Source organism: Anomaloglossus baeobatrachus, chromosome 7 (assembly GCF_048569485.1).
Source record: "Anomaloglossus baeobatrachus isolate aAnoBae1 chromosome 7, aAnoBae1.hap1, whole genome shotgun sequence".
Lineage (NCBI taxonomy): Eukaryota > Metazoa > Chordata > Amphibia > Anura > Aromobatidae > Anomaloglossus > Anomaloglossus baeobatrachus.
The window spans coordinates 36,276,648-36,298,052 of record NC_134359.1 but is presented as its reverse complement, the minus strand read 5'-3'; the positions used below and the strand labels follow the sequence as shown (position 1 = coordinate 36,298,052).

At 48.0% G+C, this 21,405-nt stretch overlaps 1 protein-coding gene across 1 annotated transcript in view; it reads left to right on the top strand.

The window, feature by feature from the left end:
- The first annotated feature begins 4,234 nt into the window (after nucleotides 1-4,234).
- STAM2 (signal transducing adaptor molecule 2) overlaps nucleotides 4,235-21,405 on the top strand; it is a 78,550-nt gene continuing 61,379 nt past the window's right edge. Inside the window, exons 1-6 of the mRNA XM_075317212.1 lie at nucleotides 4,235-4,393; nucleotides 13,692-13,776; nucleotides 16,952-17,027; nucleotides 17,124-17,219; nucleotides 19,015-19,161; nucleotides 19,266-19,335. Of these exons, the coding sequence (XP_075173327.1) occupies nucleotides 4,354-4,393; nucleotides 13,692-13,776; nucleotides 16,952-17,027; nucleotides 17,124-17,219; nucleotides 19,015-19,161; nucleotides 19,266-19,335 (514 nt within the window). The 5' untranslated portion in view covers nucleotides 4,235-4,353. The remainder of the gene's footprint in view (nucleotides 4,394-13,691; nucleotides 13,777-16,951; nucleotides 17,028-17,123; nucleotides 17,220-19,014; nucleotides 19,162-19,265; nucleotides 19,336-21,405) is intronic.

Here is a 21,405-nt window from a genome sequence, read left to right as displayed (position 1 = left end):
TACACCATTATCCCCTCCAACTTTGACAACAGTAAGGTATGCCTCATAAGCAAGGACGAAGGCAAGACTTGTCAAGCAATATCCAGAGACCGCCTGAAGACGTGCCCTGAGCGGTGCAAAGTTCAAAGGGAAGTGGAGGAAGTTCGAGAAGAAGGGGAAGAGATGATACAAACGATCCTCGGCAAATTCCCCAAGACTTGGACCCGCATAAATGGTGCCGTAGTGGTACCGGTCCTGACGTTCCCACAGTTGGTCGAGCCAGAAACAGAACAGGTTCCGGGTCCACCCAAAGAACCGTCCGCCCCGACACGCGGTGACACGCCAGCAGTGGAACAGGAGGATCAACCCCCTGTCAGTGGTGAACCTGTCATACCCTTGGCGACTCCTAGACCACATAGGCAATCATCATGCATACCTATTGGGGTTAGGCCTACCGGTAGTGCTGAGATAGGAGACACACTAAGTAGTCAGGGACAAACACCAGAGCTACGCAGGTCTCAACGCAGCACTCGGGGACAACCCCCTCTAAGGTATAGGGAATCAACTATATAAAGAAGGAGTATTTATTAGAATGTAAATAGTTATGTGAAAGTCTGTAATGTCGTGTACAAAATGTTTTTTTTTGATTGCGAAAATGGACAATTGGGCCACTGGACTATGGGTGGCCAACACCTAAATTGTTTATAGTTAGCACCAGTGTGCTCAACACCCCTGAAGAAAAACCCGTCCGGCGTGCATAGAGTGGGGTCATCAATGCTCTGACGCACGCCCAGAGCCTACGTTGGGGGTTTGATCGCGGCGGGTCCCCCATGGAGCAGTGTAATGGACACCCGGCAGGGAGCCACACTGGACTCTTATAGTACTGTTTGAAGTTGTAACGTTAAAAATAATGTGCCTCCCATATTGGGATGAAATGTATGACATGTTATGTTTTGTTTCCACAGTCCGGGAGTACTGAATTTAACTAAGGGGGAGTGTGGCGCCCTAGGACCTGGTCGCCACAGCAGCATTGCCCTCCCAAAGGGTTAATGCTGAGCCTGGAGGTAGTTGGGAGATCCATTGGCCAGCAGGTTTAACACCCAACACAGTTCTCCCTCCGGCCAGCAGGGGGAGCTCTGAACCTGGAATTCCAGGGAGCCTTCCTCTACCTGACCAGAGGGAGGAAGTGCAGCCAGTCTGAAGGGAGTAGTGGAAGTGAACAGACGCAGAGTGAGCTGTCCTGTGAATCTGGGGCCTAGAGCTGGAGCAGCTTGGCCCAGAGAAGCAGGAATAGCTGAGAGGCAGCAGAGAGACTCAGACATCGGAGTCTGTGGTTGCCAGGGTATAAAATCCGTCCCTGGTAGCCGAGTCCGAAGGGCAGGAGAGCTGCAAGCCCCTGGCCCAGAAACATCCAAGGTACAGCTGCAGCATCAGGGCCCGGTGTGGACTCCAGCGGAGAAGCACCAGAGAGAGGGTCTGCGCAGCCACCTACAGAAAGAAGGGACGTGCCATCGGTCCCAGCAGCAAAGAGGGCCATTGCTGGATTCAGAGAAGCAGGGTCCTATCATCACAAAGCAAAGTACAGGAGTAGGCCTCATACTCAGCTGGCCAGAAAGATCATCCCAAGTACTTCCAGGCCGACCGGATCCCCATCACCACCTGTAACGGTCTCCCAGGACTGGACTGTTCCCAGAGTAAAAGAGGAGAAGGTAAAGAGACTGTTGTTTGTGCCTGGTTCTTTCCTCGCCTGTCGGCCCTGCACCGTGTTAGCCACACAACACCATAGACTTTCACGGGCACCAACTGTATCCCGGGGCATCGCTCCACCTGTGGGGAGCAGTAACATCATAGCTGCCATAACATCACCCCGGAGTTCTCCCATAGCAGCGGCGGCTTAATAGCCGCATACCACAGGTGGCGTCACGAACATTAACTTCAACTCATCAGCCACATATTCAACTGACACCCACCAGGGCCACGGAGCCGGGCCCAGCCACCACTGACTACCACCGGACTAGTCCGGCCCGGCACCGGGTGTCCCATAGCCCTGGGGTGGGCGAGTCACTTGCTTGCTGCTCCTCTTACTGTTCTGGATCTTCGTGCTGCACCAACTCAACCTGTCCGTGCTACATAACTACTCATCCAAACCAATGGCTTCAAGTAACCACCTTATAAGATGACCGATAACAATGATTAGTACGATTTCCAAAATTTGGATGAGCCTTTGTGACGGGCCCATGGGTCTGGGGGGTTACTTGTCACCGGGCCGGTGTAGGGGGTGGGATGTCACAGCGGCCAGGCCCGGTTCCATGACCCCGGCGGTGTCAATAAAGATGGATGAAGGGAATATCTACAGGGGAGAAGAGTTTGCATTCGTGACACCACCTGTCGTTTGCGGCTAATAAAGGAGCCGCCGCTGCGGGAGGTATCGTCTGGGGCAGATGGTAGCGCAGCTCGGTTGGTGCAGCTCTGCACAGGCAGGGCTGAGGCCCCAGAGACGTTGGGAGTGGTAGTCTTTGTGATTTAATGTTGAGGTGCAGGACTAAAGACGTCGGTAATAACTGGACAACACAGGGCTGTAGATCCAATTCTACCAATAGATCAGCCTCTACTCTAGTAATACAGGGAATGGTGGAGGTCCCAGAGATTTGACCCCTCCCTGAAATCAGTTTATTCCCTATCCCATGAATAACAAATATGGCAACCACTCTCCTGGGCACCAGGTCACCGTCAACCCAAGTCAGGATGTCACTTCACTTCCACCTTCACACACCACAGTCCTCACACCTCCTCTGTCACAGCTCGACTGACTACTCTCCACAGTCCGCCCCTCCCACCTGGTCAACTAGTGGACCGATCTGGCTCCACCTCTAGGCAGCCATCCATTGGTCCAACCCTAGCTCAGTACCATTGTATGGGAGATTGTTGGGGAAAACTGGGATTACCTGGGTTTTGGTGTTACCGGCACTGGATCTCCGGGTCCCTAAGGGGGTAGGCCCCACATCCTTGTGGGAATTCAGAACTTTGTAGCACACTGATGGCTTCAGGGGCGCTACATAATTCCAACATTTTTTTTTTTTTTACAGTGCCTGCTGTGCAGTAAAAATAGCTGACGCCATGGGTCAGTTCGATTATGGCCATATTAAAAATGGATAGCATATTTATTTTTTCAGTTGCGTAAAAGAAAAAAAAAGAAACAACCTTAAACTTTGTAAAAAAATAAAAAAAAATTAAAATCTCTATTTTCTGAGACCAATATCTTTTTTATTTTTCCAGCAATAAAGCTATTTTTTTTTCTTTGTGGCAGGCTGGTGTTTTTATTGATAACATATTTGGACATTTTGATTGCTTTTTGCTGTATTTTCTAAAAGAACTTTGAGCAAAAAAAAAAAAAGGTAATTTTAGAGGTTTTTTTTTTAAATTTTGATTCATCAAACTTTTACAGAAAAAAATCAAGTCCTAATATGAAGAGTTGAGCTTAACTTTTTTTTTTATTATTATTTTTCCATCGACAGAGCCATATAAGTAGAGTTGAGCGAGTACCTAACTATTCATACTCGCTATACTCATAACGGAGTACTGTGTAATACTCACGTATTCGTTCCGAATAGCGTGTGCAATGCAAGTCAATGGGGAAAAGCTCGAAATGTAACGAGTAGCCCGAACTCCGCACTATTCGTGCGACTAGTAGACAGTACTCGTTATGAGTAGAGCATGAATAGTTAGCTACTCGCTCAATCTTCTTATATGGCTTTGTCCATGGAAAAGTAAAAAAAAAAGGTAAGGTGTTTGAAAGTAAGGAGGGAAAGAAAAAGAAGATAAAAGGTAAACATTTCCTGCCATTTCACCAACACACCTATAAATTAGCTGTAAATTGTCTGGATCTGATGTTTTCTGATTCATTTGCAAAATTTACAACTTTCCATGTGGTCTCCTTTAAATCATGACGTCAGCACCTCCTTGCCCCGCCCTACGCTATCAGCAGCATGACGTCACCCACGTGACATTCCTGATTACAGCGTCGCTGCCCTTCCTACTGCGGAAGGACCTCAGAAACAGGAAGGACCGCAGAGCGGGCTGTTCTTACAACTGCCTGAAACTAAAGGACACAAGCCAAACTGTAAAATATAACATAACAGCTCTCTGAACAACGGCTATTTATTTATATACTCACAGAACGGTGTCGGGGTACTGATTTTACGTTAATAAACGTACAAATTAAATGCATTTTTCTGTCAGGCGGTCTAAGGGCAGCCCCGAGCATACGGAACGGAAGCCACTTGTGCTGGATGTTGTGACGGGGGAAGCCGGACGAGGAAGAGTCTGACAGGAGCCTTGTTCACGGAGACGTTCTCCCCCTTAACCCTCCCAGACATGCCGCTCTTCAGCTCCAACCCCTTCGACCAAGATGTCGGTGAGTTAGACGTGGACTTCCTTCATATCACGGCTCCTATAGGACGCGCTGTATATATACTAGGGCCATGGAGAAGTTGCCCATAGCAACCAATCAAAATGTTCCTTTAATCCCCCAGTCTTTTAGTAGCTTGAATCTGATTGGTCCGTAGTTTGCAATCAAAATGTTGCTTTAAGTTTCCAGTCTTTTAGTAACTTGAATCTGATTGGTCCGTAGGAGCCAATCAAAATTGTGCTTTAATTTCTTAGTCCTTTCATTTAGTAGCTGAAATCTCATTGGTCCGTAGCAACCAATCAAAATGCTGTTTTAATTTTTCAGTCTTAGAAGCTGAAATTTGATTGGCTGCCGCTCCTTATTTCTTTTGCTGCTGTTCTCTCACACGCCTCTTGGCACAGGGTGTGTTGCCAGTCTCCAGGGTGCGCAGTCGGTGCCAGTAGGGGGTCTGCGGTCCATTTATTTCCCCCCTCCCTCTGACTTGTTGACAGGTCAGGAGTCGCTTATCCTCCCTTATCCTAGCGCTGCCTTTGATTTTATTTTCTGCTTTGTGTTTATTTTTTATTGTTATATTTGTATATTGACTTTGTATAAACCTCAGTTTCCATTGTCAGGGCGTATTCATAGATAAGCGGCATCGCTACATGGGCACCACTTTTCTCTTCCTGCAGAAACAGTCTAGGACGGATCGGTTCCTTCTGGTTTACTTGTACTGCCCCTTTAAGACAGGGTTGTAGCAATAGGGAAATTATTTTTTTTTCCCCCCAGGGATTGTCCCCTTTTAGAAAACATTTCCTGATATGAACAGTTGTGAAAAATTGCTTTACTCACCCTCCCCGGGTCCGGTGCTGGGTCTTTGACGGGGCCCTATTTTCTGCAGCACTGACATTACAGGCCGTGGTTTTGCCTGTGTGTACGGTGCGAGCCGCTGAGCTCACTGATTGGCTGCAGCGCTGACATTACAGGCAGTGGCGTTGCCTCTGTATATGGTGTGAAGTACTGAGCTCACTGATTGGCTGCAGCGCTGACATCACAGGCATTTCTTTTGTCCATGTATACGGTGTAAGGCACTGAGCTCACTGGCTGCATCACTGACTTTACAGGCATTGGCTTTGCCTATGTATACGGTGTGAGCCGCTGAGCTCACTGGCTGCAGCACTGACTTTACAGGCATTGGCTTTGCCTATGTATACGGTGTGAGCCGCTGAGCTCACTGGCTGCAGCACTGACTTTACAGGCATTGGCTTTGCCTATGTATACGGTGTGAGCCGCTGAGCTCACTGGCTGCAGCACTGACTTTACAGGCATTGGCTTTGCTTATGTATACGGTGTGAGCCGCTGAGCTCACTGGCTGCAGCACTGACTTTACAGGCATTGGCTTTGCCTATGTATACGGTGTGAGCCGCTGAGCTCACTGGCTGCAGCGCTGACATTGCAGGCTTTGACTTTGCCTGTGTATATGGTGCGAGGCAGTGAGCTCACTGATTGGCTCCAACTCTGACATCACAGGCATTTCTTTTGTCCACGTATACGGTGCAAGCCACTGAACTCACTAATTGTCTGCAGCGCTGACATTGCAGGCAGTGGCTTTGCCTGTGTATATGGTGCGAACCGCTGAACTCACTGGCTGCAGCTTTGACATTACAGGTAGTGGATTTGCCTATGTATATGATTGGCTGCAAGTGCTGACATTGCAGGCAGTGGTTTTGCCTGTCTATACAGTGTGAGCCACTGAGCTCATTGGCTGTAGTGCAGACATTACAGGCAGTGGCTTGGCCTGTGTATACGTTGCGAGCCGCTGAGCCCACTAATTGGCTGCAGCGCAGACATTACAGGCAGTGGCTTGGCCTGTGTATACGTTGCGAGCCGCTGAGCCCACTAATTGGCTGCAGCGCAGACATTACAGGCAGTGGCTTGGCCTGTGTATACGTTGCGAGCCGCTGAGCCCACTAATTGGCTGCAGCGCAGACATTACAGGCAGTGGCTTGGCCTGTGTATACGGTGCGAGCCACTGAGCCCACTAATTGGCTGCAGCGCAGACATTACAGGCAGTGGCTTGGCCTGTGTATACGGTGCGAGCCGCTGAGCTCATTGATTAGCTACAGCACAGACATTACAGGCAGTTTCTTTGCCTGTGTATATGGTGCGAGCCGCTGAGCTCACTGGCTGCAGCGCTATCAACGTGACATCACTGCTGCTGCAGCCAAATACCAATGACGGAGTCTGACTCCTGGATGAACCATTGTTGAATGTGAAACGTGCGTTGGGTGTGTGGGGACGCCATCTTACTTTTGTTTTGCCGATTTCCTGTATAGGTAAATACTGTGCCATTATGTGACCTTCATATATATGGGTAATGATGTGACCACCTGTGTAATATGTTACTGACACACTTGTGTCTTCAGCATTTTGACTCCTAATTGGTCTTTCACTATTATACCTTGTGCTTATATTGTGATGTATCCAATTTTGGTCCGGTTTTACGTCCTTATATATATTATATAGGGATCGGCTTGGTGTTCCCAATATTTTCCATCTCCCCTTCTGTAGGGGTTTCTGTATGTCGAGACAACCTTTTTTAATTATTTTATTATTCTCAATAAAAGTTTTAAAGTTTTTTTTTTTTGTTTTTTTTTTTTTTTTATGCAAAATACATAAGAGTTTTTGTTGTTTGTTAAAATACAAACAAACAAGAAATCTCCAGATCCACCTTCCGAGTCTTCACCGCCCGCTCCCGGAATGTGGCGCAGATGTCGAATTGACTGCCCAGCGTCCAGGCGGTGAGCTCAGCGGCTTGGAGCTGGGCCTTCTAATGCAGACAGAATGTCAGGTGGGACACCTTTATTGCCGGATAAAGAAGATGTTCTTCAGCAGCTGCAGTATTTATTTTAGATTGACTTGATTAAAAGAATCCGTAGGATTACTGGTGATTAGATCGGGATTTAGGGCCCTTGTATAGTGGGTCCTGGGAAGCTAGAAAGGACCCTAAGGCCATCTGTACTAGGGCCGATTAACCTTGAATGTATCGTTGGGACACCTCTTGAACATGCACACTTGTTTTGGTCGAGCATGCGCGTGTTTCTACCACAGCAGAGTTAGGCTGCTTTCACACATCCGTTTTTTGCTGAGCGGCACAATACGGCGCTTTGCAGAAAAAACCATAATCTGTATTTTTTGCCGCCGGTTGCATTTTTTCCACATAGACTTGCATTAGCGCCGTATTTTGCCGCATGGCCTTGCGTTGCGTCCGTTTTTTGCCAGATGCGGCATATTTAGCCCATGAGGCGGCCGGATGGAACGTTGCCTGGCACGTTTTTTGTGCGGCAAAAAAACGCATTGCGCCAGATCCAGCGCAATTTACAATACAAGCCTATGGACGCCGGATGCGGTGTCCTGCGGCAAAAAACCCATCTGGCCGCCGGATGCAGGTTTTTGCACTGCGCATGTTCAGTATCAAGCCGCATCCGTCAAAAAACGGACGGGCCGCATGGAAAAACTAATGCAACGGATCCGTTTTTTTTTGCCGTATCCGTTGCATAGGTTTTTGAGCCGGATTGTGCCGCTCAGCAAAAACCGGATGTGTGAAAGCAGCATAAGGGCCGTTGCACACATCCGGCTTTTCGCCGGATCCGGTGCACTCCAGTACAGTGTATACTATACCATGGCAGCGCGACAAGCTCCGGTCACATGCTGTCATGTGACCCAGAAGTTGCCGCGCTGCCATTATACTGTATACACTGTACTGGAGTCCACCGAATCCAGCGAAAAGCCGAATGTGTGAAACGGCCCTAAGCGATCTGTTTTTTTTTTTCATGAGTATAACAAGTAATCATTATATATGGCGCTGTTCACATGTCCATTTTTCGGGGGGGATCAGTTGTCCGGAAAAAGAAAATTGTAGACATTTCTGTATATGATTCGAGCCATGGCTCAAAGTCACCCTTTCAACTCAGTGGGTCTGTGAAACAAATGGAGGAGCCATCCACGTGCTGCGTCTTTTACTGTTTGATAGGTAGGAGAAGCTTGGAAAAGGTTTTTATTTTTTGTACATATGAAAAAAATGGATGGCACACTGCCGGTAAAAATGGACACATGACCCAAAAATGGATGAAATCTGATCCAGCACTATGATGGCAGGCTGTTTTTGGTGGGTGGGCGCCTAGTGCTGACCCCCTCGACTACTATGACACAGGTTTCCTCGACTCCTGTATTAGCCGTCATAGATATGATACACGTTTCACCCTTTTACTCTTTCTGGGACTCGGTTATCAGACCCCCAGAGATAGGGGCGATTCACCCGTCTTTGTCACGTGTTTTCTATACTATCATATACCATTGTCATTTTGGCTTTAATCCTTTCTCTTTACTAATAGTTTGTAGACGATTTAAACTCCTTTCACAAATGCAAGTAAAGCATGAATTATATATCAAAGGCAAGTCATGTCCTGCCTCGCTCCCTCCCCATCGCTATGTATGGCGAAAGTGCCGTATAGCACATTAGTCACAGACACCTTCCTGCAAAAACTACTTTTTGCATACAAAAAATAAAAAATCCTAATAAAATAAAACCTTTAAAAAAAAAATATATATTCCGGCTTGAAACATTGATTTTTCTATTCCTTGGTTTAGTGATGAATGTTAGGTCAGTGGGGGGCGGGCGACCATCAGACCTGCACTGTCATGGAGCGGTATTGTGCAGGATGGCCCTCCCCCTACAAGCTGCTCCGGGTAGTCATGCTTTTCGGGAGGACACAGACCCAGCATTAATCACCTAGCTAGTGGATAAGTGGCAAATAGCAGTGACTGTTTGCTGACGGCCAGGGCCTCATTCACACCTGCGTGTTTGCCTGACAGCACAATGACGCATTATTTTTTGTGGCATTATTTACTTGTCAGGTTTTTATTTTTTTGCTGACCAATGATCTGCATAAAACATCACCCCTCTCTCCCCAAAAAAAAACATAGCCATGCCCTCATCTGCTTTCGGACTGAACTCAAGTGCATGTCATCCCTTTGCTGTAGGTCTTTCACTTATTGGTAACTAGGACAAGCTTGAGAAATCTCTGTCCTTTTGATCAGAGAAAAACATATGTCACATCAATGGTAAAAAAAAGGCAAAAACAGATGAAAAAAGGATCATTAAATTGATCAAAAATGTCTGTCTTTTTGTGGATGTGAAAAAAAAGCCACTGATGTGTGAATTAGGGCTAAACTGAGCTTTATACTGGGAAACGAGGCCTTCGTCAGGTCTTTATCCCATAGAAAATGGTGCAGCCAAACTTGGACCATAACCGCCAAGCTAAAAATATGGAAATCATGTGTCATTTGTGAAATCTTTTGCATATTTACTTTTAAAATTCTGCATGTGACTTTTTTCTCCATACAGTATGTGTATCTGCAGAATACTGACTGCAGTAAATGGAGCAAGGCTTAATAAATGTGGGCGAGGAAGCGGGCCGGGGAGGGCGTGAGGAAGCGGGCCGGGGAGAACAAGAGAAAGCGGGCTGGGGAGCGCAAGAGAAAGCGGGCCGGGGAGCGCAAGAGAAAGCGGGCCGGGAAGCGCAAGAGGAAGCGGTCCGGGAAGCGCAAGAGGAAGCGGTCCGGGGAGCGCAAGAGGAAGCGGGCCGGGAAGCGCAAGAGGAAGCGGGCCGGGAAGCGCAAGAGGAAGCGGGCCGGGAAGCGCAAGAGGAAGCGGGCCGGGGAGGGCATGAGGAAGCGGTCCGGGGAGCGCAAGAGGAAGCGGTCCGGGGAGCGCAAGAGGAAGCGGTCCGGGGAGCGCAAGAGGAAGCGGTCCGGGGAGCGCAAGAGGAAGCGGTCCGGGGAGCGCAAGAGGAAGCGGTCCGGGGAGCGCAAGAGGGAGGGGTCCGGTGAGCGCAAGAGGGAGGGGTCCGGTGAGCGCAAGAGGGAGGGGTCCGGTGAGCGCAAGAGGGAGGGGTCCGGTGAGCGCAAGAGGGAGGGGTCCGGTGAGCGCAAGAGGGAGGGGTCCGGTGAGCGCAAGAGGGAGGGGTCCGGGGAGCGCAAGAGGGAGGGGTCCGGGGAGCGCAAGAGGGAGGGGTCCGGGGAGCGCAAGAGGGAGGGGTCCGGGGAACAAGATGGGGAGCGGGTTGGGGAGCAGGACTGTCAGCAGAGTTGATTTACCTCCTCGTAATGGTAAACAGGTTGCACTTCTGGGGATGTGTGACCGTTAGGGGTGCTTCACACATAGCGAGATCGCTACCGAAATCGCTGCTACGGCACGGTTTTGGTGACGCAACAGTGACCTCATTAGCGATCTCGCTGTGTGTGACACTGAGCAGCGATCTGGCCCCTGCTGCGAGATCGCTGCTCGTTACACACAGCCCTGGTTCGTTTTCTTCAAAGGCGCTCTCCCGCTGATAAGCACACATCGCTGTGTGTGACAGCGAGAGAGCGACGAAATGAAGCGAGCAGGAGCCGGCGTCTGGCAGCTGCGGTAAGCTGTAACCAGGGTAAACATTGGGTAACCAAGGTGGTTACCCGATATTTACCTTAGTTACCAGCCTCCGCAGCTCTCACGCTGCCTGTGCTGCCGGCTCCGGCTCTCTGCACATGTAGCTGCTGTACACATCGGGTTAATTAACCCGATGTGTACTGTAGCTAGGAGAGCAAGGAGCCAGCGCTAAGCAATGTGCGCGGCTCCCTGCTCTCTGCACATGTAGCGACGTTATGATCGCTGCTGCGTCGCTGTGTTTAACAGCTAAGCAGCGATCATAACAGCGACTTACCAGGTCGCTGTTACGTCACAGAAAATGGTGACGTAACAGCGATGTCGCTGTCGCTATGTGTGAAGCACCCCTTATTGACATCATCAGACACCATCTACACGGGGACCCCCATTGATTCTGATTACCAGACTCCACAGAGCCCTATCTTGACTATAGCGGGGGTGCGCATGCCAGACCTACAACTCCTCTATTATCAACCGGATAAAGCCCAGCACAGCTCTTTCTTTCCAGCAGTCCCATAATGATTGATTGGAGCGGAGGATATAAACCCCTCTGCTCTATTCTAGGGGGGGCTCTGCAGGCAGTCAATCCCGGGATTGCAGGGCTCACAATGGTTGTACCTCCAGCAATCAGCAAGTTATTGCCTATACTAGGAATACGGGCATAATTTCAGTCTCGTTAAGTTTCCACATCCCGGTTTTGTTGCATTTTTATCACCTGCTTGCTGACTGTTTTCATGATAAAGCAGGATTGTGAATACAGCTGCGATCAATGACACAAGCCAGAAGTGTAATACTGGAAATCATCAGCAAACGAGCAGCAAACATAGGACTCATTTACACCGGCCGATTACGAGAAACGAGCGTGACTGTTGTCCGGTGTGAACAGGATGCAAATCTGATTAACTAGCCATACACTCAGCTTTTATGTGTTTATGTAGCCGGTCTACACTCCTTGAGCGGCCGCCATCGTAAACGCACCTATAGTTATACAAGCAGTTTGTGTAACCTGTAAAATGCTGTTCAAAGGTGAGCGTCCGCCTCCTGTAACAGATCCGTATCACTGCAAGCCGAGGCCGAATCCATCCAGGAGATTGCAGGCAGAGCCGCCGGGGACTAATGATTTACTGTTCTGCTACTGAAACAGAATGACGGAGGAAGAATAGGATTTAGTAAATTTTGTTTTACACTTTTTGCCTCCGCAATAAAAACCATGGACATATGAACAGACCCATAGGCTATAATGGGTGCTTGTTCTATCCGTCAAAAATGGACGTCTGGATGGAGGCGATCACATGAGTGTAACACGAACCTTCTGGGCTCGTATTATGGGTGCACATTTCAACCTGACCAGAACTAAAACCAAGGACTGTCACTGGAGCGGGTGACATGCCCTAATTCTTTGTTCCTGTGAAATATTCAGGGCAGGAGACGGCTGTGTTATACAGCCAGCACCTGAAGCGATCGGAACTAGCTCCAGTCACCGCTGTTTAACCATTTATGTCCCACACTGAATGTCTGACAGCAGCATTCAGATATTTGTAACTGTACTGAGGGTCGAAGTTAGGCCGGGGCCACATGGGGCACTAGTGCGATCCTCGCATGACACTTGGCTCACGCTGGCAGTACAGCAGAGCCGAGTGTCATGCGAGTGTCCCTGCGAGTGTCATGCGATTGGACCTCAGCTGTGGAGGGGAGGGCCGGCGCTGAGGAGGGGAGGGAGGGATTAATCTCCCTCTCTCCTCCATAGCCAGCTATTGACATTCTCGCACTGCACTCGCGGTACACCGGTGTAATGTGAGTGCAGTGCGATTTTTTTTTTTTTTTTTTTTTTTTTTTTTTTTTTTTTTTTTTTCTTCCTCTCGCTCCATAGACTTGAATGGGTGCGAGAGAGTCTCGCATTACAGTGGCAGCATGCTGCGATTGTTTTCTCGGTCCGATTAGGGCTGAGAAAAAAATCGCTCATAGGTGTTGGCACATAGAGTAATATTGGTCCGAGTGGAATGCAATGTTTTATCGCACTCTACTTGGTCCGATTTTCATGCCGTGTGGCTTTGGCCTTACACCATTGTCTGGTGCCCATCGATTACCAAGGTCGTTAAAGGTCCCTGCTATCTTTTACTCCTGTGAAGACCAGCCTTTTGGCTATGCTTCATAAAAAAATTGTTAATATCACTTGCAATGTTGGAATATTTTACAGTATATAGTACAAGGGGTCAAACAATTGTAGGTTGAGGACTTAAAAAAAATAAATAAAATAAAGTACTTGCAAAAAAAATGTAAAACCTCCTTCATTTTTTACACTTAAAAAGTAAACAAATTATGAAAAGAAAACATACAAAAGTACAAGATATAAAAACAAAATTATTTAACCCATACGGTATTAAGAAATAAAAAAAGAAAAAAAAGAAATTAACTCCAAAATTGGTGCTCTTTAATCAACTTGTCTCCCTCAAAAGATAGTATAAGGCTATGTGCGCACAGTGCGTTTTTTCGCAGCGTTTTTGCACCTTTTTCGGCTGCGTTTTTGGCTTCAAAACTGCATGACTTAGCTTCCCCAGCAAAGCCTATGAGATTTCATTTTTGCTGTCCGCACAGTGCAGTTTTGTTTGGCCGTGTTTTTGAGCTAAGAAAAAAATGGACATGTCAATTCTTTTCTGCTTTTTTCCACCCATTCAATGCATTGGAAAAACGCAGCAAAACGCAACTAAAAACGCACCAAAACGCGGTAAAAAAGTGCGGGGAAAAAAACAAAAGTGAAAAATTCGGCTGAGCGTGCATACTCCACCTTGATCTTCTTGTTTATGTTTTTGACTCTTATTTCTTTCTTTTTTTCTTCAGAGAAAGCAACAAATGAATATAACACGTCTGAAGATTGGGGCCTCATCATGGACATATGTGACAAAATCGTCAATACTCCCAACGGGTAAGGTTTTAATTAGTAACTCGTTTTCTGCAGTCTGTGATGAACGGAACGTAATACAGCCTACCATCACTTTCTTCTGAGGAGACGGATGCTTCTGTGTATGTCACATGTTATCCTTGTGTATTAGCACTTGCCTTATTCTTCAAACTATAAGACACACCTAGATTTTAAAGGTGGAAAATTCTGTACCCATCCTGGTATATACACCGTATTTTTCGGATTATAAGACGCCCTTTTCCTCCCAAAAATTTGGGAAGAAAATGAGGGGTGCGTCTTAAAATCCGAATATAGCTTACCGGGTGCTGCCGGCGCTTGTCAGTACAGGCGCTGTTGTGTACATCAGGCGGCGCCATTCTGCTGGCGCGGCTGGTCTGTCCTTCTCGGCGCACGGCTGTGCTGTTCTGCTCTGTCCTGCTTGGCGCGCGGCTGCTCTGTCCTGCTTGGCGCGCGGCTGCTCTGTCCTGCTTGGCGCGGCTGCTCTGTGCGGCGGGTGGTCATTCTGAAGATGTCGGCGGTCAGGGATTCAAATAATGGCGCCTAGAGTCAGCGCCTGCGCAGATGGAGCTCTCAGCTCAAGCTCTCATCTGCGCACGCGCAGACTGACCGCCATTATTTGAAGCCCTCACCGTAGACTGCCGACATCTTCAGAATGGCCGATGACTCCCTGCCCCCCCCCCGCACAGAGAGCGGCGTCACCGGCCATTTCAACTTTATATCCCGATAGGTTCTTGTTTTTTTTCAAGTCTATGTACACCATCACACAGATTTAATTTTTTCGTGTTTTTGTTTATTGAACATTTTCTTCCGAAATTTAAAAATTCACCAACTTTTGTATATACTATAGCTGTCATTATAATTCTCCTACTGTAGAGTCTGTGTAACTCCTTCACATAGCTGGCTGTTCTGCTGTTTCTGAAATGGATTCTCAGCATATTGCTCATGACTTTGTTGACTCTGCTCTTCCCCGAAGTCGCGCTCAGTGTTAGAAATTGTTGCAATTTGTTAGAAAGCTTTTTGGAGGGCAGATCACATGGGCTGTATTACACCAGAAGATATTGAGGCAGTTTGTTGGGGTGAGAGGTGAATCACACAGGCTGTGTATCCGCGTACAAAGAGAGAGCACATCACAGGCTGCTGGGTCATCATCCACTCTCCACATCAGTGCCTGTCAGTACATGGGACTATAAAACTCCTCATGAACTTTAGAAGTAACAATCAGTACAGGAAGGGGCCTGTGCTAATATACGGGCACCAGTCAAAACAACAGTACACTTCATAGCCAACATATATTACAAGGGGAACATGTTCATATGAGAAACGTTTCAAATGTTTGCATTTTCAGGAATTTAAGGCTATGTGCCCACGCTAGAATGTCCCTGCGGATTTTTCTGCCTGAAAATCCGCGACTTTCGCGGCAAATCCGCACCCGCGGATTTGCCGCGAATTTACCGCGGATTTGCCGCGGATTTTGATGCGGATTTCATTTTTTTTTTTTTCCCCCATTCAAAACCAAAAATCCGCACAAAATCTGCACCAAACAATTGACATGCTGCAGATTTTTCCGGATCAAAATCCGCGGCAAATCCGCAGCGGAAAAATCCGCAGCATGGACACAGCATTTCCAAAATGCCATTGAAATGGCTTGGAAGTGCTGCTGCTGCAGATTTTCGGCAAATCCGCGGTAAATCCGCGGTAAATCCGCGGCAAAATCCGCGGTAAATCCTGTAGCGTGGGCACATAGCCTAAAGGTTGCGAGTGAAAACCCTGTGCAACTATTTAAAGTCAATGGTAACCCCTACCATATGGGAAAAAAATATTTGCATGTCAAAGATGTTCAGAGCCATGAAATACTTTCACTATTTTCAATCATGATCTCATTTATTTGATAATCTGACAGATAATCTGCAAAATGCGTTAAGAATTTTTACTACCGAAAAATATCTCTAAAGTGGCGGCAGCTGGGTGTCTCCCTTCTGCCTCACTTGCTGCCCCCTCCCCCGTCTGCTGTCAAGTGTAATCCATGTCTAGATGCCTAGACCCCGATAGAGATTAAAGGAAGTGGGGGCGGGTCTTTATCTCTATACAGGAAGTGGGGCGGGTCTTTATCTCTGTACAGGAAGTGGGGGCAGGTCTTTATCTCTGTACAGGAAGTGGGGGCGGGTCTTTATCTCTGTACAGGAAGTGGGGGCGGGTCTTTATCTCTATACAGGAAGTGGGGCGGGTCTTTATCTCTGTACAGGAAGTGGGGGCGGGTCTTTATCTCTGTACAGGAAGTGGGGGCGGGTCTTTATCTATTGGAAGAGAGTGTGGGTCTTTACCTCTGTACAGGTAGTGGGGGCGGGTCATTTTCTCTCTACAGGAAGTGGGCGCGGGTCTTTATAGGAAGTGGGCGCGGGTCTTTATAGGAAGTGGGCGCGGGTCTTTATAGGAAGTGGGCGCGGGTCTTTATAGGAAGTGGGCGCGGGTCTTTATAGGAAGTGGGCGCGGGTCTTTATAGGAAGTGGGCGCGGGTCTTTACCTAGGAAGTGGGCGCGGGTCTTTACCTAGGAAGTGGGCGCGGGTCTTTACCTAGGAAGTGGGCGTGGGTCTTTACCTAGGAATAGGTAATGGGGGAGGGTAATTTATTTTTTCTACAGGAAGTGGGGGCGGGTCTTTATAGGAAGTGGGGACATGTCTTTATCTCTGTACAGGAAGTGGGGGCAAGTCATTAGCAATCTACAGGAAGTGGGGTGGGTTTTTTTCTGTACAGGAAGTGGAGGCGTGTCTTTGTCTCTCCAGGAAGTGGAGGCAGGTTTTTGCCTCTCTGCAGGAAGTGTAAGGGGAAAATGAGTTTGTAAAACTATATATTGACAAAACAGAGAGGCTGGCTTTCAATTCAGAATAGATAAAATATGAAACAATGCATAATTGAAAGTGATAGGAGGTTCCAGAACCTGTAGTGCTGGCAGAATCCCAATGAAGGGGACTAAATCTCTGAAAATAAGTATTAGCAAGTTACAGAGCGAGATTATCAGGACAGTTTGGTGACATTAGACTGGTATATGCACCAAAAGCAGTTTTGCCTGGTTTCAAGGGATAAGGGCAGCCAGACCATGCTGAGCACTTTTCTGTATATAATATGAGATGTATACGTTTTGTGCTGTTGGTAACAGACCGTTGTATTTCTGAATTCCAGAACGAAGGACGGCCTGAAGGCAATCATGAAAAGGGTTAATCACAAGGTCCCCCACGTGGCCCTGCACGCCCTGGCCGTGAGTAGATGCCGCCTCCTATTGATTTCCATCGCCCGTCCTGTTGCGATGAAATGTGTCTCATCACCATGCCTTTTCTCTCCTGTGCCTCCGTAGCTATTAGGGGCCTGCGTGTCAAACTGCGGGAAGGCCTTTCATCTAGAAATATGTTCCCGGGACTTTGCCAGCGAAGTGCGCGGAGTTATAAATAAGGTATGTTCATAATTAGCTCCTTCATTTGTTACCGGTGCCGCTCCTTCCAACAAAGACATTATTGATTTACGCTTTAACCTTGAGCGCGCGGCCTGAACACCGGCGATAAGGACGACGCACCCACCAGTGCCCATTAGGGAGAGGATGGACGGCCGGTTATAGCGCCCCCGCGTATACATTCATATAGAGCAGTGACATGTCTGGTGGTAAAAGAGACAATAAATGAGCAAATCACGGATATCGCCCGGGCTATGCACGCTGTCCGGCAGAGATTAGAGCTCAGTGGTTTCAGGGGGAGCGCACTGCGGGCCGTGAAGGATACCTTTATCAAAGGTAGGCTCTGTTCACATGACGAGGACGGGGCTGTATGCCAAAGGTGCACGTGGGGAGTATTCCCTGACCTATATCTGTGCATTGCCTTACAGTGGCCCACTGTATAGCAAACCACAGTCTAAGCAGTAGAGGAACAAGCAAACCTTATACAGACACTTTTTTTTTTGTTTTTTTTGTTTCCATAGCTCCCTGCCTATGAAACCGACCATCTCAGAGGAGGCCGGTAACCGTGGCAACGAGCTATACAATGTAGAATTACATCCCTCTTTCAAGACTGGAGGATTTGCGACGTTGTTTGTTTTTACAATCACTTTGCAATTTTTAATCATTTAATAACATAAGACATCCGCTTTAATACATGGATCGCAGGGGAGGTCTTATTACCTTTCTGTAGGTCCACAAATATCACTCTGTCATAAGTAAATGTGCAGTCCCCAAAGTAATGGCTCGCTCCATTATTAAAGGGAATCTGTCAGCAAGTTTTTGATACCTCATCTGAGAGCAGCATCCTGAATCCAATCATGTATCACTTAGATTACTGGCTGCAGCGGTTCTGACACAATCTGAATTTTTAGCTTCAGTCATGTAGCAGAGCTGAGAGAGCTGGCCCTGCCCACACCAGGCTCTCTATAGACATTGCACATTGGCTGTGAGGTGTCAATCATAGCAGGTGATGTGCATGAGTTTTTAGTCCTATAATAATGGTCCTGTTGCTTAAACAAACAACACAGCAAATAAACAAAAGATTGGACTGTTTCAAAACAGGCGTGCCTGAACTTCCTGTGTTAACCCTTGCAGCATGCTGGCTTCAGCTTACATACTGACCGATTCCCTTAAAAGGGAACCTGTCACCACTTATTTGCCCTATATGCTGCGGCCACCACCACCAGTGGTCTCTTATATACAGCATGTTAGAATGCTGTATATAACATGCTGTATATAAGAGCCCGGGCCGGGAGTATAACATAAAAAAAAACACTTTATAATACTCCCGCTGTGGGCCTAATGCGAGTCTCTGTTCTCCAGCTCCTTCTCTTTCGGCCTACTTCGTCCTCCTTCTAAAGCCTGTGTGCATGACGTGTCCAACGTCATCCACACTCTCCGGTCCCGCGCAGGCGCACTACAATACTTTGATCTGCCCTGCTCAGAGCTAGATTGCCGGCGAGTGTGGATGACGTCGGACCCGTCATGCACCGCGGCTAGAGAAGAAGGAGAACAAAGATGGCCAAAAGATGCGGCGCCGGGAACCGGACAACGGAGACGCCCATATGGCCAACCGCGCGACTGTTAGGTGAGTATTCTAAAGTGTTTTTTATGTTCTTACAGCGGCCTGGGCTCTTATATACAGCATGTTAGAATGCTCTATATAAGAGCCCGGCGGTGGTGGTCACAGCTTATACGCCAAAAAAAGTGGTGACAGGTTCCCTTTTAACTATTTATCGTGTTACTTCCTAATTTCTAGGCACATCCAAAAGTATCCGAGAAGCTTAAAGCGATGATGGTGGAATGGTCAGACGAATTTCAGAAAGACCCCCAGTTCAGCTTAATATCAGCCACCATTAAATCTCTGAAGGAAGAAGGCGTAGCATTCCCTACGTCTGGCTCCCAGGTATGGTGGCATTGTGGTGATCCGGTCTACGATCGAGTGTACGTGACCTGACGTCACATTACCAATAATTGGTGCACACATTAAATGTTCTTGTAATTCCTCAGAGCGCTTCAAATACTCCGAAGAACAGCACGACACCCCCCAAGAACAAAGAAGACGAAGATATCGCTAAAGGTGAGTTTTATTTTAGGGAGCTGGGATCTGCCTGAAAGCGATCACAGCCCCATTATAACTAGTGATGAGGCTAAATATTCGGGTTCGGATTATTCGTACTGAATACCTAGTACTATTCCAGTATTCATCACAAGTAATGAACCTAATGCAACTCAATGGGGAATCCAAGAATTTTTCCTAAAGATTTCCCAGACAAATGCTGGGGTTCCCCATTGACTTCCATTAAGTTCATTATTCGTGACGAGTACCGGAATAGTACTAGGTATTCGGTACGAATGATCTGAACCCGAATATTTAGTATTTGCTCATCACTAATTCTAACCGTATCCCTGGACACTAATAGATTTCTGAATGCTCAGTGGATCTGTTTTGAACATTTAGGGTACGTGTCCACTGCGTCCTGAACCTGTCGGGTCCTGACCCGCGGGGCCGCGAGTCTCCTCCTCAGGACAGCTGCGTGCTCGTGCCCACAATCCGGACTCGGGCAGTTGTGGTCTCTCGCTTGTGTTCTCCCTGATGAGAATGCTTGCATCTCTGCAACCAAAAATGTACATGCTGCGGTTCAGGAAGCTGCAGCGCAGGTCAGTTTACGCTGCGGGCCATACACACACAGTGAGCAGGAGATTTTTAGAAATCCCATCCACTGTGCTTGTACTGTACATCACAGATTTTTGATTGCAGTCAAAACATGCTGTGTCCAAAATGCTGTGAACACTTTGTTTTACGTTTAAATTGTATATGTATGTATATATATATATATATATATATATATATATATATATATATATATATATATATATATATATATATATATATATATATATATATATATATATATATATATATATATATATAATATAAAAATGTGTGTGTATCTTTTGGAAGAAACATAGCCTAATCCCGGATAAAAAGAAGACACTGATGAAGGAAAAAAGGAAAAGAAAACATATATATCTATATATATAATTGCCTTATTCTGTCTGTCTGTCTGTCTGTCTGTCTATCTGTCTGTCTGTCATGCTCCAAAATTGTGTCCTTACGGTGACACAAAGCTGATTGGCCGCTGGGCTCGCCATGGCCCCGCCCCCCCACACGGATTGGCCGCTCGCCCAGGCTGCGCCCCCACACGGATTGGCCAGCCGCTCGCCCAGGCTCCGCCCCCCCCCACAGATTGGCCTCTCGCCCCGGCACCCTGCAGGCATTGGCAATTCGGCCACGCCACGCCCCGCCCCCCTCACGCAATGCACGTTAGCTCTGGCCCCACCCCCTCCCTCCTCCCGCGCATTTCTCGAACTGACACGGCTGTCACGGAGGTGAGTACGGTACTCCCTGCCCACCCCCCCCCCCTCCCCCCCCGCCCCCGCCCCCGCCCCCGCTCGCACAGGACTGGTGTGGATACGTTGCTAACCATGCTCGCATGGTTACAAGCGCTGTCACGGAGGTGAGTACTGTACTCCCTCCCCCCCCCCTCCCCCCCCCCCCCGGCCCCCGCTCGCACGGCAGTGGTGGGAGTGGTGTGGATACGTTGGTATCAAGCCCATCAAGGTCCTGCTGCGCCAGAAGATCCACACGCACACACACAAACATACACACACATCAGATCACACTCACACTCACTCTTACACACACCTCACACACACCTCACACACACCTCACATCGCATCCACATACTCACAACATCCTGGGATATCGCTTGCTTCTCGGCGGCGAAAATGTGCTGTTGTGATCTTCCAGGACCTGACGGAGGATCACATGGCCAGAAGCATGTGATATCCCCGGATGTTGTGAGTATGAGCGCGTAAGTGCGATATCGTCAGTGTCTGTGTGTGTGAGTGGATGCGATCGGGTGTGTGTGAGTGTATGCGATCGGGTGTGTGTGTGAGTGGATGCGATCGGGTGTGTGTGAGTGTATGCGATCGGGTGTGTGTGAGTGGATGCGATCGGGTGTGTGTGAGTGTATGCGATCGGGTGTGTGTGAGTGGATGCGATCGGGTGTGTGTGTGAGTTGATGCGATCGGGTGTGTGTGTGAGTGGATGCGATCGGGTGTGTGAGTGTCGGCAGAGGACCAG